The sequence below is a fragment of the Tursiops truncatus genome, chromosome 2, assembly GCF_011762595.2.
Source record: "Tursiops truncatus isolate mTurTru1 chromosome 2, mTurTru1.mat.Y, whole genome shotgun sequence".
Classification (NCBI taxonomy): domain Eukaryota; kingdom Metazoa; phylum Chordata; class Mammalia; order Artiodactyla; family Delphinidae; genus Tursiops; species Tursiops truncatus.
This window is the reverse complement of record NC_047035.1, coordinates 142,790,240-142,816,376: the sequence shown is the minus strand read 5'-3', so window position 1 is coordinate 142,816,376 and position 26,137 is coordinate 142,790,240. Positions and strand designations below refer to the sequence as shown.

General features: G+C 43.2%; 1 protein-coding gene across 1 annotated transcript; it reads left to right on the top strand.

Annotated features, from left to right (window-relative positions):
* Window positions 1-4,963: 4,963 nt before the first annotated feature.
* On the top strand, window positions 4,964-17,147 carry CFAP161 (cilia and flagella associated protein 161). The gene is made up of 7 exons (XM_004323462.4): window positions 4,964-5,077; window positions 5,915-6,004; window positions 6,526-6,758; window positions 7,998-8,082; window positions 12,653-12,811; window positions 15,835-15,908; window positions 16,312-17,147. Exons 1-7 carry the CDS (start codon window positions 5,009-5,011, stop codon window positions 16,541-16,543), a joined length of 942 nt encoding a protein of 313 aa, XP_004323510.2. The 5' UTR covers window positions 4,964-5,008; the 3' UTR covers window positions 16,544-17,147.
* The last annotated feature ends 8,990 nt before the right edge of the window (window positions 17,148-26,137 follow it).

The window sequence follows — 26,137 nt, the reverse complement described above, 5'->3', positions numbered from 1 at the left end:
ACAAGAGGGGGAGACACTTTTCTGGTCACACGCCACCCTGTGGTCTTTGGAGAGGATAGAATAAATGACGCACTAACAAAATGATGATGTATTACAGTTCGATCAGGACATTCGGTAGCCTGCCTACTTGTCCAAGGATGGTTATTTGCTGACATCCTTTCGGAGAAGTGTTTCCCGCACTGACCCTCTGACACCAGGCCTCCCATGTGTACTTATTTGTTCAGAATTGTGTCCTCCTTTTGACTCTCCACGAAGGCAGGGCCCATGATTTCCTTATTTATCCCTGAGCACAGTGCTTGGGGCTCGGTGACTCTTGGTTGGGTGAACAATGGATTCTCCCACTTGCACAGTCGTTTCCCAAGAGCTCACCGTCCTGACTTGAGCTATTTTATCATTCCTTTCTACCTCTCTACTTAGGCACACCCATCACTTCTCCCCAGGCTGTCTCCTAACTGGGACCCCTGCCCCCTACTTGGCCCATCTGCCTGAATCCACAGCCTATAGTCCCAGCAAACTTCCAAAGCTCGACCCCGCCCTTTGTCAATTTCCTCTTCGGAAATTTTCATGGGTCTCTTTGACTTAAAGAAGAAAAATCCAGAGCCCTCGCCTCTGTACCACAGGTCGCCCCCCACCATCTTCTCCCCACTTACGTTCATTACTGTGTGCCCCTTTCTGGACCCTAGAGATTCCAGCTTCTTTGCCCTGCTGCATCCTGTTTCCTCTGTCTGTCAAGTGCTTACCTTGATTCTTTTATCTACATGTCCAAATCCTACCCGTTTTACATAGTGTTATATCATTTGAGCCGCACAAAATCTCTTAAAAATTATTCTTGCGAGATGATTCTTGTTTTTAAAAATTAATTTATTTTATGTATTTATTTTTGGCTGCGTTGGGTCTTCGTTGCTGCACGCGGGCTTTCTCTAGTTGCGGCGAGCGGGGGCTACTCTTTGTTGCGGTGCGCGGGCTTCTCACTGCGGTGGCTTCTCTTGTTGCGGAGCACGGGCTCTAGGTGCGCGGGCTTCAGTAGTTGTGGCGTGTGAGCTCCGTAGTTGTGGCACACGGGCTTAGTTGCTCCGCGGCATGTGGGATCTTCCCGGACCAGGGCTCAAACCCGTGTCCCCTGCATTGGCAGGAGGATTCTTAACCACTGTGCCACCACGGAAGCCCCAAGATGATTCTTTTTAAAAAGTATTCCACAGTGAACTTAGCTTGGGCAATGCTGTATGTATCATCTTTCTGTGCGTTTATAGAGAGCGCCGAGACATTCAAGGCTCTGAGAAGGACTGCAGTAAGGATGCCTATTTAACCCAGCCTTTCTCAAACTGATCTACAACAGAACTCTTTCCCTCTCCACAGCTGTTAACATACACAGGGTATTTTGGAAATGCTTCCTAGAGAGTTAGCTCTAAAATTATCCTTAACTCGTTTTTATTGATGAAGATGCTGAGGCTCAGAGACAAAAATGGTTGCATAAGCTGAGTGAAAGGAACTTCAATCCCATTTTTTTCCTTTAGGACACTTACAATGTTTCTTGTCCCATGAGGACTTGAAAACTTATTTTCTGCAGCCTGGAAGTTACTTGCTTCTAAGATTATAACTCTCATTTCTCTTTCTCAACATCTGAATTTTATCCTAAAAGTTCTAAAAATGATCTTTTCTTTTCTAAAAATGATCCTGTTCAAGTATTTCTTTGGCTTTTGTTTTCCTGACAGATGTTTCACAAGTAAGTAACAAAAGGCTCCAATTAACTTTTTCCAAGAGCCTCATCAAATGATGAAAGAAAAGTAGCAAATGAGTGTTCCAGTATATACCTGGTTTATGTCAGAATTATAATAATTCTAAAAGGGAGGGAATGGTGTCCTAATTTAAACAGATATTTATTGCTACACCATGAACTGAGTACATTACTCAGAGTCTAGCAATGTATGTGTGCATTTCTGTTTTACTATAGCTTTGAGCAGTTTTGAAGAATATAAATTTAAAATACTCTATAATTGCAATAAAATAAAGATTTCATAATTTTTCAAAAATAAAAGTAAAAATTAGTAAAAAGCTGTTTCAAAAAACTCCTTGTATGTTTGTTTATAATTTTGTTATTATCACCTGGCTTTTAAATCCACCTGTGTTGTAAGTTGTGAGATGCTTCTTTATGTTACTTTATCATATTAAGATTTATTTAGGGGGTCAGGGGACCTTGTGCATGTTCAGGGCTATACCCCTGAAGAGTGACATTAGAGGGCTGCACCCCGTTGGGGAATAGACCTTACCTAACAAGTCTAGCCAAAGTCACGAAACAGATACACAAGTGGATAAGCAAACAACAACAGGCACTGAGGGTGGGGAATCAGTACCCAGAGTTCCTACAATATGTTATCTAAAATGTTCAGGTTTCAACAAAAATTTTGAGACCTGCAAATGAACAGGAGCATGTGATCCATCCACAGGGAGAACAACAGGCTTTGAGAGGGCCCAGATGTTGGACTTGGTAGACAAAGACTTCAAAGCAATTATTATAAACATGTTCAATGAACTAAGAGAAACCAAGGTTAATGAATTTAAGGAAGGTATGATGACAATGCCTCCTCAGATATAGAATATCAATAGAGAAATGATAAAAAAAAAAGAGGTAAGTGGAGATTCTGGAGTTGAGAAGTATCATAACCAAAATGAAAAATTCACCAGATAGATGGCATAGTAGGTTTGAGCTGGCAGAAGAAGAAATAAGCAAACTTGAAGATTAAATCAATAGAAATTTTATGCAATTTGAAGAACAGAGAGAAAAAAGAAGGAAGAAAAGTGAATATGGCCTTACAGAAACAAGGACATTATTAAGTGCACCAACAATAAGGAGTTCTGGAAGAAGAGGAAAGAGAGAAAGGGAGCAGAATAATATTCAAAGAAAGAATGGCAAATCCCAAATTCTATTTAAATAAAAGAGTGATCTACCCATCCAAGAAGCTCAACAAATTCCAAATAGGATAAATGCAAAGAGAGTGCCTCTCAGACCATGGTCAAAATGATGAAAGACAAAGAGAACATCTGGAAAGCAGCAAGGGGCTATACAACACACTTAGTAGACAAACAAGGGAACCCCAATAAGATTAATCATTGACTTCTTATTAGAGACAATAGAAGGCAGAAGGAGGGCATACCTGAAGTGTTAAACAAAAAAACTGTAACCAAGAGTCTTATACCCAGTAAAACTATCTTACAAGGATGAAGGTGAAATGGGCAGACAGGTAAAAACTGAGAGAATGTGTTGTTAGCAGACCTGCTTTACAAGAAATACCAACAGAGACTCTTCAGGTGGAAAGCAAGTAATACCAGGCTGTAATTGGTATCCACATGAAAAAATAAAGATAATTATGTATGTAATCTACAAAAGAGTATAATTGCACATTTTTAGTCCTGACTGATTTAAGAAGCAATTGCATAAAGCAACATGTATGTAATTGTATTATTGATTCTGTAACATATAGAAGTGTACAATACTTGACCATAATAGCACAAAGAAAATAGGTGAGAGCAAAGCTGTCTTGGTGTAAGGACTTAAGCAAATAACCGAATCATTAGAACCTTAATAAATCATATGGAGACGAAAGTTGCCTTATCATACTCCCAATTTTACAGGGAATATGGAAACAAAGAGAAAAAACATGGACTTTGCAGTCAGAAAATCTGAGTTAAGTCCTTGCTTTGAGCAACTGTTAGCAGTTTGAACTTGGATAAGCCACTAGCATCTTTGAGTCTCAGTTACTTGATTTATCAAGTGCAGTTAGTGGTATAATATCTGACCTGCCTTCTTTGTCCCATTTATCCTTTTGAAGGATCCTAGCATGTGATGCTGTACTGAAAAAGCTCATGGATTCACCAATGTGTGAGAATATTCCTAGTTGTATCCCAAGCTGCAGCCTGCCAGCTCAAATCCAAGTTCATCTCCAAAGTCCCCCTTCCCTCAGTCACCACCCACAGATCTCCTTACTCTCATTCTCACCATCCCCCAAGGCAGAAATGAATCTTTCTTTACGTGCCTATGACCCTTCATTGGCACATCCTTAATTGCACTCATTCCATTCTCTCTGACGTAATTTGTTTTCATGAACTCTCTTCTCTTGTAGGTTGCTGAAGGGAAGAAAGGTCCCTGTGTCTTTCATTTCTGTCCTCTCTTAGTAGACACCAAATAAAGGTAAATTACTGAATGCATTCAATCAGCATCAAGCCCTGGGGAGTCCTGCAGTATCTGTTTACCCTTCCTACTCATAAAATTATATTTTGTTTAAAAGATGTTGGCTCTGGCATATTCCGGTTTTATCAAGACTTCTTGCAAATCATAGGCTTGTCCTTGCACTTGGTATCTGGGGGAGGCAGGAGGAATGCTGTAAAGTCTGTGGAAATAAGAACCGCCTCAGAAGCATATAAACACAAATAGACTGGCATGACATATTTCTTACTTCGGAGGCAGTGAAAATTTTGAGTAATTTTCTCTTCCACCTTCTTTCTATATTATTTTGGTTTCCAGATTTCTACATTGAGCTTGTATTATGATTAGGATGAAATGGCTGCTGGCTGATAATAAAAGTAGGCTGCAAGCAAGCTATGCTTCCATTTCAAAGCTCCTCTTTGCTGCCCCCCAAAGCAAGGGATACTCTACTTAAAAGCAATTTTCGTTTAGATTCTAAAAGAAAAAAAAAGTTAAAAATTTCTCTGTAGCGGGCATTTAGGACAGTGAGGTCTGTAGGCTCGAGTTTTTTCTCTTGCCTGCTTTGCAATTAAACTCGAGAAAAACCTAAGAGGGGAAGTGAGGCGCAGGGTGGGGGGGCGGAGGTGGGGCGGTGACAGCCCCTGGGATGGGGCCGCACCAGAGCCCAGCGCAACCCGTGTGTCGTCACTTATTGGCTAGCAGGGTCCCGGACCTTGGCCAATCGCAGGGGGCCGGGTCGTCATGGCGACGGGGAGGCCAACACAGGCGCTGTGCCCCGGAAGCTTGTTTGTGGGAGAGCAGGGGAGAATGGCTCAGAACCTGTACGGTCCAGGAGTCCGGATGGGCAACTGGAACGAGGACGTCTACCTGGAGGAGGTACGGAGGCAGTGGCCGGGCACGGCCCGCCCACTGCCCGGGGACTCACCCGCCTGGCCTAAGTTCGGGCCCCTACTTAGAGCATCCCAAGCCTCCTTTCGCACCCAGCACACACCCAATGTCCCTAAAATCCCAACTCCCTCTGAACGCCCTAAGAATCTCACTGGCTGACCCGCAGGTCTCACGCCCTTCTACTCTTTACACGCGTCTCTTGGCCTCCCAAACTCTCAAGGCTCCTGCCTGTGTCTCTCCCTTAGTCTAGAGCCCCACGAAATTCCCTGTGTTCCGCAGAGACTTACAGTCTCCGAAGCTGCGGTCCAGGTGAGCAGGTAGACTGTAAGCAGAAATACTGCCCCCATCCCCCACCTTGTCCCACATCCCCTCCTGAGTGTCCCCGTAGCATCCCTTTTACTGACCTCATACTCATTGCCCTGAATTGTCCTATGGCGGTCTTAACAAGACCCTGGGCCATCCTTTTATGGAACTAGTTGGGTGGGGAGACACTTTCGGTGTCCATCATCATACAACTCGCAGAGACCTCAGTAGGAGGGGATATATGACCTCCAAATGTTACTCATCATTGTCACTGGTTGGAGTAATTATAGGTGATGTTTCTTTTTTGTGTCTTTCTCATTTTTGTAAACATTCCACAATGAAATAAAAAATAAAGTAATGCTAAAAAAAGTCCCCCATTCCCATCATGCTCGCATTTCTTTTTACGTTCTCAAAGTTTGCTTTCACAGCTTGTCGTGCTTTGGACCTAAAAGCTCTCAGTATCTCTATTATTCAGGACTATTGCTGACCCTTTGGGTTTCATTCATTTTTCTCTTTAACCAGGAGCTCATGAAAGACTTCTTAGCAAAGAAGGACAAGGGACAACTTCTCATACAGAGAAACAGAAGACTGAAAGAGAATCTTCTGAGACCGGTAATTTTAAATTCAAGCGTTGTTTTCAAAAGTCTGTCAAATTAAATGTGAGAATATGTTAAGCAAGCAGAAATTCCATAAGTGAGTTGTCATTTGGAAAATACCAATTCTTCCCTTTAGATAACCACAACGTTTAAAATTCCCTAAGATCTTAGAAACATGATAAGTTTGCTGTTAATTTTGTTCACCTGCATTTTCCAAATTAAGAAATGAGGAGATTGATACATGCACGCCTAAAATGCCCTTTAGTTGGTGCTCAGGAAGGTTTCTAGGAATGTTGAATAAATTAATAATGGAATCAACCCATGAAATTTTTCATCAGCTTTATTTTACTTCGTTTGGGATTATCAGGGGCGTTGATTTGGTACATTGGGACAGATTGGTGGCAGGAAAAGGAAGAAGAAAGATTTCAGGAAATTCAAGTCAATCCCTTCTTAAAATAGGGTACATCTGCAGTGGCCTCGGCGCTGGCTGTGAAGGAATCGCGTGGTTTATCTGAAAAACTCCTATTTAAATTGTAGATGCAGCTCTCGATATCTGAAGACGGATACGTTCGCTATGGCGACAAAGTGATGCTCGTGAATCCTGACCACCCTGAGACAGAAGCTGATCTGTTTCTGGGCGGGGACCTGAGCTTGTGTATGACTCCAGATGAAATTAAAGCCCATCTGAGGGACGCATTAGAGGTGCCCTGCGGCCTGAGCGCAGCTCAAACCAAGATCCCGGTTGGCAGAAACACTTTCACTGTTTTGTGGTAAAGATACTTTAATTTTAGACTCATTTTCATCATAAATATCTGTTTTCACTTGCAGTGTAAGGATGCCCTGGGCTTAGAGCAGTGCTGATTGGAGGCAAAGGTTATGTGAATATTCTCTGTGATTCTCATCTTGCTTTCGTATCTTGAGAATGATTGTCAAGGGGCCTTGACAATCCTGTTACCTTAAACATCAGGATAATGGGTAATTTGATTTCAGTTCACATCAGGATAATGGATAATTTGAATTCAATTCAAAATGCTTAATTCAAAAGTATTGCATCCAGGGAATTAAATTCAGACTCTGCCCAGAAGCCAAGTGGGTTTTCCTAATAACATTTCATGAGGCTTTGAGCTCATTTGAGTGCTTTCATTGTTTTTAATGCTACTCTGTTATTTCTACATCAGAAATATATAGTTAAATGCAAGGTAGCAGTCCACGGGGATTTGCTGTTTTAAAATTAATTGTCCACTAAAAATGTACTTGAGATTTTGGAATTGAGCATTTAAATCCTTAGAGAATAGATACATCATTACAATTAAAAGTCATTGCTTTCAGTTTGTTACTAAACTATGATAGCAAGTTTATATGACTGGGATATAACTAGTCCTTTAAGTCTTTAGAGTTTTTGACTACACATAATTTATGTTAAAACAGCTAAAAATTGATCACAGTTTCTGTTTCCTGGAAGATTAAGAGGGAAGAGTGTATTAAATGTCTACAAATTTGTTACCTTGCTTCTCTCTAAAGTTGTCAGTGTATGGAGATGTCATATATAGAATAGGGAATATAGTCAGTAATATCATAATAATTTTAAATGGCAACAGATGCTAAGTAGATTTATTGTGATCAACTCCTAACGTGTATAAATATCAAATCATGATGTATACACTTAAAACTAAATATAAGATTATATATCAATTGTACTTCAATTAAAAAAAGATGTCAGTGGACTTGGACCAATTCATTAGCGTAGGACAGTATGACTTTCTCAGTCCACCCTAGGCTCACAAAGTGGGAACACTGTGTGTTCCGAGTGTGTTGGAAGACAGTGAGTAAGGTGCTAGCAAGACTTGGAGGCCAAAAGAAAAGACCTTTTGGTAAGTGACTTATTTCAGTTATGGTACATGAATAGACATTACTAAGAAAATTATAAACCAAAGTGCATACACAAAAAATAGAGCTGGAGAATGATCCTAATACGGAGAATTTACATTATATTAATTCTCCACTGACAGTGCAGCTGGAGAGGTCATTGGTCAGTTCCTTAGATACGGGCAGAACTTTCGCCTCGGGATAGCAGGAGGATTTGCAGACAGAATGGTAAGTCGTAATACTGCACGTCTACTTTGGACCAGTCATTTTTGTTTCCATGTGGGCTAATGGCTACTTACTGAAGTGGACAGAGAACTCTATGGGCATGGGCTCCACCTCTGGCCTCATTATGGTGTCAGCCTGCAGCTTTTCCAAGGCATTCTGGGGCCAGTTCTTTCCTTCTAACCTCACGAATTACAAAAATACATCCTTAAAAGCTAAAGAGTAAGGGGGAAAAAAAACCCTCTTTGCAATGCAGCTGGTAAAAAGCAAAAATTGATACCACCTCCACTTGTAAGTTAAATGATCAGATTATGTAATATTCTGACAGCTGTTTAATGTCACCAATGCTAACACATTTGCATAAATCGGGGAGCACAAGTCTTTGATCTTTACCTCTACCTTGGGAATCAGGCAGTGTAATAGAACCAGATACATATGGATTTGAATTCCAGCTGAGATGCATACCTAAGGGCTGGGACTTTGGGTAAGTTATTTAACCTTTTTGAGTCTTTCTATAAAATGGAGATTATTTCCTTACTACGTGTTTAAGAGCTTCACATATGTTAACTCATGTATTCCCCCCAACAAGTCTTTAAAGTAGGGACTGTTTTACTGATGGGGAAACCGAGGCACAGCCAGTTAAGTGACTTCGCTCCAAGTCACTTGGCTACTAAGGGGGAGAGCTGGTATCATATATAACGTTTTTCACTGAATCAAAGATTCCGTTATTGTATGATGTGGCATCGTCATCACCAGCAGCATCTTTATTATTTTCATACTTCCAAGAAATCAATGCTGGCAGATAAATTCTGACGCGCCATGGACGGTAAGCTGCAGCCTGATTTTAAATGTGAAACTTAGAGGAAATACCCAGTTGTTGAAAGAGGAAGTCAATCATCACTCTCTCATCCAGAGAGTAGCCCTACTAACCTTTTAGCTTATTTTATAAAGGGAAAATCTTAAAATATAGGGAAAATTACAAGCATTACAACCTTTAGATATTATTTTTTTTCTTTTCTTCTTTTGTTTCTCTCTTTCTTTTTATTTACCTTCTTTTCCCACCCCTCCCTTCCATCTCTGCTCTCCTTCTTTTTCCCCTAAATCATCTGTTCTTTGCCTGTTTGTTGACTTGGGCTTAAATATCTCCTCTTCCACAGATTATAAAAGTTTGCCACGTTTGTTGCTAGTATTTCCTCTCATTTGTTAACTTGGCTTTTAAATTGTAGTTGTTCTCATCTATTTTTAAGTAAAATCTATCAGTGCTTTTCTCTGTAATTCCTTCCATTGCTCAGAGCCTTTGAAGTCTGCTCCAAAGATATGATAAAAAGAATAACTTGTATTAATTTTTAGATGTCTAAACTTGAACTGTTGCTTAAGTTTATTCTTTCATCCACTTGGGATTTATTTTGATAGAGGCCTTGAGGTGAACATCTAAATTTCCCCCAAATGACTAGTCAGTCATATCTGTGTTATTTCTTGAATAATTATTCCTTTCTTCACTGCCACATGCTGCACGCATTAAATTATTATACGTGCCTTTCTGTTTGGATCCTTTGAACTGGAGTTGTTTATTTTTATTCCAGGTCACTCTGATGACTTGTAGGACTAGTTCTTTATCATTACACTTCTTTGTCTGAATTATGTTAGGAATTAATCTTTCAGTCAAATGTAGTAATAATTTTTTTAAGTGCCTCTGCCCCTGTGGGGGGGGAAATCACTTGGTATTTTGATTGGCATTGTAAAATTAAGCAAGCTCACATTTTTAGTAGCTTTACAATATTTGTCCTTCTGAGATGTCTCTCTGTTTCTTCAATTATTCTTTTCTATCTCTCCGTAAAGTTTTGTGCTTTCCTTCACATGGATCTGACACTGATCTCGTCAAGGTTATTCCTTGGTATCTCCTATTTTGGAAGCTATTGAAGGTAGGTCCTTTTGACAGTTGCAGCAAAAATCGAAGATAGACATTGATTTTTATACTCACCTTGGATGAAATCACTTACTCTTACGAATTCAGGTTGATTCTCTTAGGACTTCCAGGTAGACAGTCAGCTCATCTTCAAATGATGACAATTTTCTCTCTTCTCAAATTCTTATACCTCTTATTTCTGTTTCTTGTCTTTGAATTAGCAAGCTCTTTCAGGGTATTTATGAAAATCCTGTTGATGGTGGCCTTGTAGAGGCCTGATTTTTGTTCCTGATTTTCTTATTGTTTTTCTTTATATGAACGAGGCAACGTTTGTGGTTGAGATAGACATTATTTTCTGTTTGGTCTGAATGGCATTGTCATCCGCCCCATCAGCCGGGCCAAAGCCACAGTGTATCTTGCACCCATCTTCCTTTCCCACCCACATCCAGCTCCAGCTATTGTCAGGTCCCATGGCTCTTCCTTCACAGTGCAGTTCGGCCCGTCTTTGCACTCCCAGTGCCGGTACCTCAGTCCACGCCCCCATAGCTTCGTCCCTTTAGTCTATCCTGACGTCATCTCGTACTGGCAGCGTGCTGTCAGGTCAATCCTTTAAAAGCTCAGCTTTGCTCGCCTTGCACCTCCATTGAAAAGTCAGTAGCGGTGCCCCCATTGCCCTCTGCATGAAGTGCTGCTGTTCACTGTGGCATTTGAAGCCCGCTGTAATATGTCCCTACCCTGCCTGTCCACGCTCATCCTCTCGGGCTCCCTGATACCACATCACCTCCTCCTCGGAGTCTTTCCTGAGCCCCTGGGAGAGCATGTGTTCCCATCTCTCCCCTCCTGTAGCTCTTTGCATCCCTGCTGGATGCCATACCTTACAGATGTTTCCAATTTCTATGCTTAGTCATCCCTCCTGTTAGCTGGAAAGCTTCTTGAGGGCAGTACCTCATGTCTGCCTTTCCCAGAGCGCTTCATGACATAGCTTTGTATAGAAAAGGTGTTTAATGAAAACCGATCAAGATATGCAGAAACGACCTCCAGGTGCAGGGCGAAGGCGAATCGGTAAACGGCTAACGAGGAACTAACATTATGGACCTTTCAGCAAGATGGGGTGCTCCTTGGCGAAGTTATAGGCAACCAGAGAGCTGACGTAAGTTCCAAGTGTGGACGTCAATTCCAGAGGGGCCGAGGCCCCCTTGGAGGCTCACGTATGAATATCAGCTGTGCTGGTATTGGTTTTAAGAGCACTTCACTTCATGCAATAAGTTTCATGCAACATTATTTATAATGAATAAAATATTGCTCCAGGCCTGATGTCCTGAAAAAGAGGAGGAGTCAGAATGGGAGAAAATATTTGCAAACGAAGCAACAGACAAAGGATAAATCTCCAAAATATACAAGTAGCTCGTACAGCTCAATATCAAAAAAACAAACAACCCAATCCAAAAATGGGCAGAAGACCTAAATAGACATTTCTCCAAAGAAGATATACAGATTGCCAACAAACACATGAAAAGACACTCAACATCACTAATCATTAGAGAAATGCAAATCAAAACTACAATGAGGTATCACCTCACACTGGTCAGAATGGCCATCATCAAAAAGTCTACAAACAATAAATGCTGGAGAGGGTGTGGAGAAAAGGGAACCCTCCTGCACTGTTGGTGGGAATGTAAATTGGTATAGCCACTATGGAGAAGAGTATGGAGGTTCCTTAAAAAACTGAAAGTAGGACTACCATACGACCCAGCAATCCCACTACTGGGCATAAACCCTGAGAAAACCATATTTCAAAAAGAGTCATGTACCACAATGTTCATTGCAGCTCTATTTAGCCAAGACATGGAAGCAACCTAAGTGTCCATCGACAGATGAATGGATAAAGAAGATGTGGCACATATATACAATGGAATATTACTCAGCCATAAAAAGGAACGAAATTGAATTATTTGTAGTGAAGTGGATGGACCTAGAGTCTGTCATACAGAGTGAAGTAAGTCAGAAAGAGAAAAACAAATACCGTATCCTAACACATATATATGGAATCTAAAAAAAAAAAAAGGTTCTGAAGAATGTAGGGGCAGGACAGGAATAAAGACGAAGACATAGAGAATGGACTTGAGGACACGGGGAGGGGGAAGGGGAAGCTGGGACGAAGTGAGAGAGTGGCATGGACATATATACACTCCCAATTGTAAAACAGATAGCTAGTGGGAAGCAGCCGCATAGCACAGGGAGATCAGCTCAGTGTTTTGTGACCACCTAGAGGGGTGGGGTAGGGAGGGTGGGAGGGAGGGAGATGCAAGAGGAGGAGATATGGGGATATATGTATACGTATAGCTGATTCACTTTGTTATACAGCAGAAACTAACACACCATTGTAAAGCAATTATACTCCAATAAAGATGTTAAAAAAAAAAAAAGAGGAGGAGTGCACGAGATGGAGAGGGAGGCTGGGTTTGGTATTCCAAGGAAGGGAAAGCAGTGGCCGGTGATGTGAGGGCGGGTGGTCTCAGCCTCTGAGATGGCCTTTCTGAGGGAGAGGAAAGTTGAGTGTTCTTGTACAATCCGTAAGAACAGGGTTTTTGAAAACTGCTTTTGAACACGCTGGCCGCCCAGCCTCTCGGGTAGTTGTGAGGTAGTCCATCTGCTTGCTGTCGTTTTCAGTTATATTTATCAAGCGACCACAGGACCCTCATGAAGTCGTCTAAGAGGTCTTGGCTCCAGGAGGTGTACCTGACGGATGAGGACTCCTACCTGAACTGCTGGCAGGCGGCCTTCCCTGACCCCCAGCTACGCCTGGAATATGAAGGCTTCCCCGTCCTGGTGAGCGCAGCCTGGGGAAGGCAGACGTGTGCGTGGATGCTGTGAAGTGGGTGCGATTTACTCCTGTGTGTGAAGTGGAGGCTTGTCAGGGCTCCGACGCCTTATACGCCTCACACATTTTCACTCTCTCTTTTTCATTTCTTCCTTTTTTTTAAAAAAATATTTATTTATTTGTTTTTATTAAAAAAAAAACACTTTTTTTGGCTGCACCATGCAGCACGCAGGATCTTAGCTCCCTGACCAGGGATCGAACCTGTGCCACCTGCAGGGGAAGAGCAGAGTCTGAACACTGGACCGCCAGGAAGTCCCTCTTTTTCATTCCTAACTCAAGTGTGGGAGGCACTGTTTTGCCCTGTGGCAGCATCCCGCCTTGGTGTCTCTCGACTCTGGTGGCGCACAGAATCGCCTACAGAGCTTCATAAAGATACCGAGGCCCGGGCTCTGCCCCTGAGATCAGGCTGAGAACCACTGCCGCGAGACTGTAAGGATGATGACACCGCTTTCTTTCAGGCCTCTGTTAAGTCCTCATTTCTAAAGAGACTGGGTAATCTGGGGGAAGTGAAGGACAGGGTGGGGCCGACACACAGGTGAGCACGTTGCTGGACATTTTCTCAGGAGCCTGGGCCCTGCGGACAGGAGCACAGTTCTGGATGGGAAGGCAGGTCTGGTGGGCACAGAGCTGTTCTGAGGACCAGAGGCCATGCTCCTTGCTTGTGAGACATCCAGCAGACGGAGAAGAAGGAGTCGTTGGAGGTTATTGGGAGAGTTACTGGATTTACAGCCAGGAAGGACTTAAAGAGTTGGCCATCCAGGAAGGGCCCCCCAGTTACCAGGCACTCTGAATCCACCTGACGCAGTAGGCTTCTCTCCCGAGCTCTGTAGGCGGACCCAGGTTTGCAAGGGTCTGTCTCCCAGCACGGAGAATATACACGTGGTCCACAATGATGCATGCTTGACAGATTTCCTCTCTTCCACTGGTCTTTTCCAGCTTTGCTCTCCTTGGAATTGCCTCTCATTCCCATGATTTAAACTGTCAGTATCTCAGCTTCATTGTCTGTAAAATGGGGATAGATGACGATGCCTAACTTACGAGGTTTTGTGAGGATTAAGCGGTTAGTCCATTTACAGTGCTTATTAGAAAAGTGCCTGGTCCAGACAGCACTCCCAAGCATTCGTTGTTGTTAATTTAACGGTGGTTGTTCTATTGTTGCTGTCATTAGGTTAGAGAGGTTGGGGAGTTCAGGCACCAGGAGCTCATTTCTCTGTTGCTAACTCAGTCCGCAGCCCGAGGCAGGTGTCTGAGCCACATTCAGACACATCTGCAGAATGGGACATTTCATACCTGTCCAGCTGCTGTCCACATGTCAATACCCTCCAGTCAGAGACCATCAGGAGCACCTGGGGTTGCACGAGTCGGCTTCATTCCTTGTTGCGGTGATGGAGAACGCGCACCACGGAAAACCGTGGGGCGTCTCAGTAAGAGGCTGGTATACATGGTCCAAAAGGATACATGCACCCCAGTGTTCATAGCAGCACTGTTTACAATAGCCAAGACATGAAAGCAACCTAAATGTCCATGGACAGAGGAGCGGATAAAGAAGATGTGGTACATATAATACAATGGAATAGTACTCAGCCATAGAAAAGAATGAATTAATGCCATTTGCAGCAACATGGATGGGCCTAGAGACTCTCATACTGAGTGAAGTAAGTCAGACAGAGGAAGAAATACGATATCGCTTATATGCGGAATCTGAAAAGAAATGATACAAATGAACAGACTTAGAGAACGAATTTACGGTTACCAGGGGTAAGGGTGGGAGGAAGGGATAGTTAGGGAGTTTGGGATTGACACGCACACTCTGCTATCTTTTAAATGGATAACTAACAAGGACCTACTGTGTAGCACAGGGAACTCTGCTCAATATTATGTAACAACCTAAATGGGAAAAGAATTTGAAAAAGAAGAGATACATGTATATGTATAACTGAATACATTTGTTGTACACCTGAAACTAACACAACATTGTTAATCAACTATACTCCAATATAAAATAAAAAGTTTTTAAAATAAAATAAAATAATTAGAAAGAAAGGACAAGTTATAGAATTGGGGCTGTGGTTGGGAGATTTTAGTGAGGGTCTCAGGAAGTGGGGCTTTGCCCTGGATTGGAATCTGTCAGGAAGCAGGGCTGTCTCAGTACCTCTTATCTATAGAGGGCAGGCCGGAGCACGACCAAAGCCGTCATGAGTAAGGGAGCAGTAATCACTCCTATTCTCTAGGAGAGGAGGACATTTGGTATTTTGTGGCTTGGACAATGCTCGTGTTTTTGCTGTGTTCAGACATGATCACAAAGTGGTCTTCTTTTTGGCTTGACCCATCGTGGTCACAGCGTGGCCGTGTCTGATGTGGGCACTGTGTGAAGTTGATTATATTTCACAGGAGACCACTAAGGCAGAGCCCTGGCTGCCAGGCCAGTTCCCGGATGTCAGGGGCTGCTCTTCCCCATCTCACACTGCTTTTAGCTTACCTGAGTCAGGATTTTGAAATAATATGTCTTTTATTTTCTGATTATAAACAATATGTGTTCGCTTATGGAAAGTCAGAAAAGTACAAAAAATAATATGATTACCAGTAGTTCCATCTTCTAGAGAAAGCCACTGTTATCATTTCTTTTTCCATGTATATGTTTTTTTAATTTAGTTTTAATTAAAAAAAAATAGGGCATCAGGAATATTCTTATTTTTTCCACTTAACACTACTGACCATATTTCAAGTTGTCAAAGATCTTCTCCAATATGACTTTAAATGATTGTATAATGTTTCATCATATGTGTATCTATAATCATGTATTTATTAATCTATTATGGTTTGGCTTCTAGATTATTCTCTCTCTCTCTCTCTCTATATATATATATGTATATAAATAAATGAATATATACTATATTTCCAAATTTTTGCTTTTAGGAAACTGGAGGCCTTAATTCATAATTCAAATAACATACTCTCTTTATCTTTAAAGGCAAATGCAAAAATTCTTATCAATCACTGCCACACGAATCGGGGACTGGTGGCCCACCGGCATCTTTTCTTAAGGTATTGTATAGCAGGGTACAAGAAAATGCCATGCCAGAGGGCAGGGGCTGTGAATATAGGCAAAGAAGTTCAATTTAAAGAGGATGGCCACGCACAGAAAATGTCCTTTGATGACGAAATATCGCCACATAGAACTTTGAAGGTGTGAAAACTCCTATTAGAGCCCCTTCTATTATACAGGTCCTTCCCCACAGAGGACTTTAGCTATAATGGGATCCTATATACCTGGTCCTTGCCCAAGTAGGCTGAGTCTTGTTGGCAAACACATAGTGTTTTAGAGACCCCCCCCCCCCCAAGAGCTTTACTTAGCAGTCTGTTGAATTAGGTGCTTTGAGATGAACTTAACAGCTTACTGAAGGTTGTAATTCCATTTCCAACCAGTGTTAATTCTTTCTTGCCCCAGTACCTATTTTGGAAAGGAAGCAGAGGTCGCTGCACACACATATCTGGATTCACACAGAGTTGAAAAGCCAAAGAACCATTGGATGTTGGTGACTGGGAATCCCAGGAAGGACTCGTCCACCATGTTGGACCTGCCTAAACCGCCGGCGGAGGACACCCGAGTCCTGGAGCACGTGGCGGAGCCGGGGACCAGGAACGCACCTGGCGCGCATGCGTGCACTCGTCCGATGTAACTTTACAGGAAATCTATTTCGGTCATGCCTCAAGCGATTCTTAAGGAAGGCACAGAACTCTCTGAACTTTGTATTAAAACAAAGGCTGTATTCGGATTATTGAATTAACGGTGGAGGTCTAGGACACAGGAAAAAACAAGCAAACAAAAAACCTTGCCTTGGGCCACAGCGCAGAAATGGTCTTTGAAAGTGACAGATGGTATTCCTTTGTTGATGACCAAATTCTGAAGACTCAGCTTCCTTTATTTAGACCCTACAGCAGCAGCTTCTATAAGGACTGTAAAAAACTCGTTATTTTTAAAGCTATGTCTGTGTAATGAAGCTGTCGGAACTTTGCTGAATTCTCTTTCCCCCGACTCTGTACAATGTACTAAGAAATCAAAAATGGGTAGCTGTGGACTGTGGCCTTACTTTAGAGTTGAACATTTTCCCCCTTGTATTTTTGTGTCTCCTTCTAGCTTGCGGGGGTGGACTGAAGACCTCTATTTGACCTCCATTATTTTGTAATGATTTTCATATTGCAGAATCTCCTTATTTCTACTTTATCTTTGAAACCAGTACATTAGTTGTGGCATTCACGTCATCAGACAAAATACATATATATCCTTCCATGTGTTTGTCCGTCTACTCCTTCTTTGTCGAGTACGGAGCACCTATGATGTGTAAGGTGTTGTAATGGGATGAAGAGACGCCCAGCCCCGGAAGTAAAGGTGAGGGCTAAGGCTGGTTTGCTTTTAAATACCGTCGGCCCTCCGTATCTGCGGTTTCGCATCCGTGGCTTCAACCAACCGCTGAATGCGTAGTATTATGTTTATGATCTGCGGTTGGTTGAATCTGCGGCTATGGAACCCGCAGATTCGGAAGCCACATTAAGGAATTTGAGCATCCTAGGATTTTGGTATCCTCGGGGGCCCTGGAACCAATCCCCAGGGATACCGAGTGACGACTGTATACCCAGAGGCGGAAAGTAAGTCACGGGTTATGTAAATGGCGTTGCAAATAGATGCGGCTTCAAGCCAATGTGGCTTGAGCCTCTTTGAGGAGACAGGCATTTGCCCTTCACGTGCAGTAGGAGTTAGGGCGGCGGTTCCTGCCCTTGGCTGTGCACTGGATCCAGCTGGAGAACTTTAGCAATTACCGATGCCTGACACTAGCCCAGAAATTCTGAGTGAAGGGTCTGGGGTGCAGCCAGGGCAAGGAGCATTTTCAGTGGTCTTCGGCTGCCTCTGATGTACTGCCAGAGCTGGGATTCACTGCGTCAGGAGAGGAGAAGGAAGCGACGGTTCCTTGGGGGCGGTCAGGAAAGGCTTTTCTGAGTGGGCATTGAATCAGAATTTCTGGGGTGGGGCTTTGAACAATACAGATGCTTGGGTCCACCTCTGGAGATTCTTATTTAATTGATTTGGGTTGGAGCCCAGGAATCAGCATTTTAAAAACACTTGTTACTTTTTAAAAAATGTGCCGCCTGGATTGAGAACCGCTGACTTAGCTGAGCAGAATTTGGTTTGCCTGTGTATCTCCAAAGGGTGTAACCAGAACTGGAAGTTTAAACAACCTGCAAGCGTCTAGATCAGTTCTGGTGCATTCTTGTCCTGCCATGAGGTGCCCGCGGAAAGCTTTCAGGCAACATGGGGACCCACATTGCTTCCTTAAGCCATCTTTCAATGGTTCCCTGACTGAATCGCTAAAGAGCTTTTTTTTTTTTTTTTTTTTGCGGTACGTGGGCCTCTCACTGTTGTGGCCTCTCCCGTTGCGGAGCACAGGCTCCGGACGCGCAGGCTCAGCAGCCATGGCTCACGGGCCCAGCCGCTCCGCGGCACGCGGGATCTCCCCGGACCGGGGCACGAACTCGTGTCCCCCGCATCGGCAGGCGGACTCTCAACCACTGCGCCACCAGGGAAGCCCTCGCTAAAGAGCTTTAGTCCCCCAGGAATACCGACCAAGTTTGCAAGCATATAGTTAGTGACAACTATGGTGTGACTTCCACCTGGCTGATGGCAACTGTAAGGCCCAGTCATTTTAATTCAAAGATGTTAAAATATGAAAAAGAAATCCCTGTATATCTTGGAATAGGTGAAAGACAATAACTAGAAACTTAGTGCTATTGAACTGAGCGAACACTGTCACCTGTATATTACGTTGTGTGATCACATCAGAGCTTCTGCCTTGGGTCTGCTGAGTGCATTCAAAATTATTGAGGAGTTTTTACACTCATTTCCTTATTCTCACTATTTTCTGGGCTTAGATTGGATATTGTTCATAGCCATAACCCCATTTCTTGAGGAATATCTGTTGACTGAATCCGTATCCTTTGCAGAGGTGACAATAGGCTTGTAGAAGTTAAGCGATTTGCTCAAGGTCACATAGCTCATAAATAGCAGAATTGGGCAGGACCAAGTCAGATCTTCTAGACCTTCTTCTAAACCAAAGTTTTCTAACCGCACACTCTCAATTTTGGGGGGGGGTCCAGATAATTCTTTGCTGTGGGGGACTGTCCTGCACCTTATAAGAGGGTTGGCAGCATCCCTGGCCTCTACCTGCTAGGTGACAGTAACACACCTCCACTTGAGACAACTAAAAATGTCTCTTGTCGTTGCTAAACATTCCCTGGGGAAAAAAAATATGCCATTTGAGTACCACTGTCCCTTGGTCTTCTAGACCTTCTTTGTTTGCCATCGACAGAGGATGCTGTAGGGGGTTTTTCCTTTCTCTTTTTTTAAATAGACGTTAGAATATACGGTGTCTAGGTAGCTTCCAGGTTTACTAATAATCTGCTTCTGGCATCTGACCTGAGCTTTGGTGGAAACCTAGAATTTTGTGTAGGTTGGGCCTCCAGGATAAGGTTGCTATGCGGACCTTTGCGTACTTCACCTTGATACACACAGCCAAGAGTGGTATTCAAATGGTTAAACAACCTACACAGTTTTTCCTGAATATCACTGAGCACCAACCTAACAAAACAAACTCCAGCCACAGGGCTGGGGTAGGGTCCTCGAGGCCCCCTGCTGGGCCAGACATTTACTCTCTAGTTTCTGAACTGCAGGGAAGTCCAAGGGTTTCCAGCCCACCACGGAGTTGCCAGGGTTGCCCGGGGCATCTAAGGGACTAGGGTCAGTAGCTGTGGGAGAGGCACACAGTACCTTAGTAGTGGTCTCCAGTGTGGGATACACAGGCTGGCCCATTGAGATGTGAAAGGAAAAGTTTAGAACTTCTATGTATCTCATTATTTTACCCTGTAAACTACATTAATGTGTGTTTCCTATTGCTCAAAATGTTACTTTTTTTTTAATGCACATATAGTTTAGTAGGCATGAATAAAATTTGTAAATATGTATGTGTGTGTGTGTGTGTGTGTGTGTGTGTGTGTGTGTATGTAGTTAACGCTCAAAGCTTACCAGGAAGGGTGTACAATAACACAGTGTGGAGACCATTCTGTGTGCTGTGTGCCGTCGTTTGCTGTACACCATGTGCCACCGAGTCAGTGCTGCTGCGTAGCTCTGTCCCCAGTCATGGACTACAGCTTCCCCTTGCCCAACCCAAGGTTCACTTTTGCTCAATTGCACAGATTTCTATCCATCCTCCACTGTGTGCTGGTTCTCTTACTAGGATGGTGGAGACAGCAACAAATAAGGCAAAGACCCTGCAACTGGGGGCAAAGGGAGAGGGAAGAAGAAACCACCAGTGATTATGCCCCGGGCCTTCTATGATCCCTGTGGGAGAACAAGGAGATGCTCGGGGACCAGGGAAGGCTGCCCTCGGATGACACTCGAGTGAGAAAGGACACCACAGAGAAGAGCATTCCTGGCTAGGGAGGCCCGAAGTGGGGGGGTGTTTGGAGCAGTGGTGAGAGGGGGGCACTTGGCGAGGGGCCGGGTCACAAGGGGCTGTGTGCAGAGCTGCTACTCAACAGGTCCACCCAGTAAGTCTTCACTGGCTGTTAAAATAGTGTATCCCTCTGTATTGGTTGGAAAATAGCTACTGACCCAAGTCCCTGAGACGCCTCTGGCAACCCTGCCACCTCCCTGGGGAGGACCCTTGGACTTCCCTGCAATTCAGCAACTACAGAGTTAATGTCTGGCCCAGCAGGGGGCCTCGAGGACCCTACCCCAGCCCTGTGGCTGGAGTTTGTTTTGTTAGGTTGGTGCCCAGTGATACTCAGGAAAAACTGTGTAGGTTGTTTAATAATTTGAATACCACCCTTGGCTGCGTGTATCAAGTTACTGAATGTGCATTTTATCTGGAAGGTGGTGGTCGGCCTTCGAAAGAGTGTGAGGACGAAAGGGGCATGATTTTGCTTTAGAAAGAGTATTACGGAAGCAGCAGGGAGGTAAAGGGGTCCCCGGGGACAGATGAGCCTCTGAACTAAGGCAGTGTCAGGGGCCGTGCACAGGAGGGGATGGGTTGGAGAGAGGTCAGAGAGAGAGAGAGAGACAAACCTGGTGTATGTAAGACCAAGAGAAGACGAGGAGGTGGCAAGCAGGTTTGGAGGGCGTGCCCATCCCTGAGACTCAGGACTCAGGAGGACCAGCAGTTGTACAGGGAAGTTGAGTGGTTGCCTGGAGACAACGTGATGTAGCCTGTTTGTCTGTGGGTCCAGCTGCAACCTTGCTACAGTGCCTTCCTCAGGATGGTGATGTCCTCTGCCAGGCTGGTTGGACCCACCAAAACCCCAGCTAAATCCTTGATAATTGGCAGCAAATAAAACTTTAAGATTGAGTAGTACCTATAACTCCCTGCCAGGGGAGCACGGAGGAGTCTGGCAAGCCTGGTGGCCAAGACTGGCCACTTCCCAGCTGCAAGGATGTTATCTCTCTGAGAATCAGTGCATCAGCTGTGAAATGGGGAGGGTACCGGCCCGTGAGGGCTGCTGGGAGAACCGGATATGTTCAGTTATGTGAAATCAGGTGCTCTGCGCGTGTAAGTGCCTCCCTGTTTCCCCTCTGCCTTTGTACGTGAGTTTAGCACATGGACATCCAAGTCAAGGAGTGAGTTTTTCTCCATCTCCACACTTGGTTCCAGCCTGGGATTGGACTCCTTTTCTTTCCCACACACAGTACACCTTTGTGCATTCAATCGAATCCAACAGACCTCATGACTTTTTTATATCAGGTCCTGAGCTAGACTCTGGGAAGTATAAACGTGTTCTTACCTTCAGGGCCTCAACTGGGAGATGATGCTTAAGAGATGAAGAGAGGTTATTCCTGTTAAAGAAAAAAAAAAAGCATAACCCAAAGCCATTGACTTGGGAGAAATGCAGGATGTATTAGGAAAGCAGACGGAAGTTCACTTTGATTGGAGCCTTGAGTAAGAGACAGGAGGTAAAGCCTTTAAAAGAAAGGCCAGGAGCCTCCCTGGTGGTGCAGTGGTTAAGAACCTGCCTGCTAATGCAGGGGACATGGGTTCAAGCCCTGGTCTGGGAAGATTCCACATGCCGTGGAGCCACTAAGCCCGTGTGCCACAACTACTGAGCCTGCGCTCTAGAGCCTGTGAGCCACAACTACTGAGCCTGTGTGCCACAACTACTGAAGCTCACACACTGCAACAAAGAGTAGCCCCGGTTTGCCTCAACTAGAGAAAGAGCAACACAGCAGCAAAGACCCAATGCAACCAAAAAAATAATAATAATAATAATAATTAATTAAAAAAAAAAAGAAAGGCCAGAGTGTAGAAATTTGCATTTAATACAGTATGTAGCGGGGAGCCACTGCAGGTTTTGGAGCAGGGGAGAGATAGGACAAGAAAGGAAGGTTAATCTGGGAGGGACAGGTACAAGGTAAGTGAAAGGCAGAGGTCATTTCTGAATCCATAATCACAGATGATGAGACCACTAAGGCTTGAACCTATGGAGAGCAGAGCCGATATTCTTACTGATGGGTTTTAGCAGATGAATTAATCTTTTTCTATTATCCCTTCACCAAAGGCAAAACTAGAAGGAACATTGCTTTTTCCATTAGTAAATTCACTCAACATCTCTTGATATTATCTGGAGCTTTTAAAAAGGAAAATAGCTGCTTTATTTTTAAGAATAACCACTTAGAACCATTTATAGATTTGATAATAATTCAGTAGAAGTTCAGTTATTATGGAAATTTAACATAAGGAGAGTCAGTCAAATTACTGGCTTTGATTCCTAAAGGGAGACCATGTTGTAAAGAAGACAATTGGTTAATGTATAAAGAACTCTTATAAGTGAAAGAGAAAACCACAATCATCCCATTAGAAATATAAGGCGCCAGGGCGGAGTCAAAATGGCAGTGTGGGAAGATGCCTAGTTAGCGTCTCCCCACAACTAGGGCACTTGCCAGCCGCTGGTGGGGACCCTGACGCCCAAGGAGATGGGAGGAACCCCCAAGTGAACCGGTAGGATGTGGGGGGACTGAGGGGGGAGGAGAAGTGCAGACCAGACAGGATCAGCACTCCTGTGGCTGGGGAGATCAGGAGAGGCAGGCTGGAGGGGCCCTCCAGGAGGAGCAGGAGAGGAAAGGAGGGTGTTTGCCCTGCCCACTCGAGCCCAGGAAGCCTGCTGGGCTCCCAGGTGAGGTCCCCCGCCCCCTGAGACCAGGAGTGGGGGGTACGCCTGGGCCCCTTCTGTTCTGTTGTGTCTAAGCCCCACCCCCCCACCCATGGCCCCCAGGGCCTTTTCCAGCCCTGTGGGTCCTAAGCATAAGCCCCGCCCACTACCCAAACCTCGCCCTTGCTTAGGCCCCACCCTCCACAGCCAAGGCATTTCCCCCCCTTTTCTTTCTTTTTCTGTCTTTATTTTTTGTCTCTTTTTTCTTTTCCCTCCTCTTTTTTACTATTGTGATACTGTTGTACCTTCCGGTTGTTGATTCATCTATATTTTTATTTTTATATTCTTTCTAACATATCTGTTAGTTTCCTAGTCTAATTTTATTTTTTACTTTATTGTTTTTTCTCTCTCTCTTTTTATTTTTCGCCACCCCATGTGGCTTGCGGGATCTTGGTTCATGAACCGGTGGTCAGGCCAAAGCTCGTGCGGTGGGAATTCCAAGTCCAAACCACTGGACTAACAGAGAACCTCAGACACCAGGGAATATTCAGAAACCAGAAAAAGATATCACAAAAAAAGAAAATTATAGACCAATATCACTGATGAACATAGATGCAAAAATCCTGAACGAAACGCTAGCAAACAGAATCTAACAACACATTAAAAGGAACATACACCTTAATCAAGTGAGATTTATCCCAGTAAGCAAAGATTCTTCAATATACACAAATCAATGTGATACACCACATTAACAAATTAAGGAATAAAAACCATATGATCATCTCACTAGATGCAGAAAAAGCTTTTGACAAAATTCAACACCCATTTATGATAAAAACTCTCCTGAAAATGGGCATAGAGGGAACCTACTTCAACATAATAAAGGCTGTATATGACAAACCCACAGCAAGCATCATATTCAATGGTGAAAAACTGAAAGCATTTCCACTAAGATCAGGAACAAGACTAGGATGTCCACTCTCACCACTCTTATTCAACATAGTTATGGAAGTCCTAGCCATGGCAATCAGAGAAGAAAAAGAAATAAAAGGGATGCAAATTGGAAAAGAAGAAGTAAAACTGTCACTGTTTGCAGACGACATGACACTATACATAGAAAATCCTAAAGATGCCACCAGAAAACTACTAGAACTAATCAATGAATTTGGTAAGGTTGCAGGACACAAAATTAATGCACAGAAATCTCTGGCATTCCTATACACCAACAACAAAAAATCAGAAAGAGAAATTAAGGCAACACTCCCATTTACCATTGCAACAAAAAGAATAAAATATCTAGGAATAAACCTGCCTAAGGAGGTGAAAGACTTGTACTCAGGAAACTATAAAACACTGAAAGAAATCAAAGATGACATAAACAGATGGAGAAATATACCATGTTCTTGGATTGGAAGAATCAACATTGTGAAAATGACTATACTACCGAAAGCTATCTACAGATTCAGTGCAATCCCTATCAAACTACCAATGGCATTCTTCAAAGAATTAGAACAAAAAATTTCACAATTTGTATGGAAACACAAAAGACCCCAAATAGCCAAAGCAAGATTGAGAAAGAAAAATGGGTTTGGCGGGGATCAGGCGCCCCGACTTTAAACTATACCACAAAGCTACGGTAATCAAGACAGTATGGTACTGGCACAAAAACAGAAATATAGCTCAATGGTACTGGATAGAATGCCCAGAGATAAACCCATACACATATGGTCACCTAATTTATGACAAAAGAGGCAAGAACATACAATGGAGAAAAGGCAGCCTCTTCAATAAGTGGTGCTGGGAAAACTGGACAACCACATGTAAAAGAATGAAATTAGAACACTACCTAGCACCACACACAAAAATAAACTTCAAATAGATTAAAGGCCTAAATGTAAGACCAGACACAATAAAACTCTTAGAGGAAAACATAGGAAAAACACTCTTTGACATAAACCACAGCAAGATCTTTTTTTGACCCACCTCCTGGAGTAACAGAAATAAAAACAAAAATAAACAAATTGGACTTAATTAAACTTAAAAGCTTTTGCACAGCAAAGGAAACCATAAACAAGACAAAAAGACAACCCTCAGAATGGGGGGAAATATTTGCAAATGAAAGAACAAAGGATTAATTTCCAAAATATACAAACAGCTCATGGAGCTCAATATCAAATAAACAAACAATCCAATTAAAAATTGGGCAGAAGACCTAAATAGACATTTCACCAAGGAAGATGGCCAAGAGTCACATGAAAAGTTGCTCAACATCACTAAATATTAGAGAAATGCAAATCAAAACTACAATGAGGTATCACCTCAAGCTGGTCAGAATGGCCATCATCAAAAAATCTAGAAACAATAAATGCTGGAAAGGGTGTGTTGAAAAGGGAACCCTCCTGCACTGTTGGTGGGAATGTAAATTGATACAACCACTATGGAAAACAGTATAGAGGTTCCTTAAAAAACTAAAAATAGAACTACCATATGACCCAACAATCCCACTACTGGGCATATACCCTGAGAAAACCATAATTCAAAAAGGGACATGTACCACAATGTTCATTGCAGCACTTTTTACAATAGCCAGGACATGGAACCAACCTAAATGCCCATCGGCAGATGAATGGATAAAGAAGATGTGGCACATATATACAATGGAATATTAGCCAAAAAAAAAAAAAAAAAATTGAGTTATTTGTAGTGAGGTGGATGGACCTAGAGTGTGTCATGCAGAGTGAAGTCAGAAACAGAAAAGCAAATACCATATGCTAATGCATATATATGGAATCTAAAAAAAAAAAAAGTGGTACTGATGAACCTAGTTGCAGGGCAGGAATAAAGATGTAGACACAGAGAATGGACTTGAGGACACGGGGTGGGAGAGGGAAGATGGGGTGAAGTGAGAGTATCATCGACAAATATACACAACCGAATGTAAAATAGTTAGCTAGTGGGAAGCAGCAGTATAGCACAAGGAGATCAGCTCGGTGCTTTGTGACCACCTCGAGCGGTGGGATAGGGAGGGTGGGAGGGAGGCTCAAGAGGGAGGGGATATGGGGATATATGTATGCATATGGCTG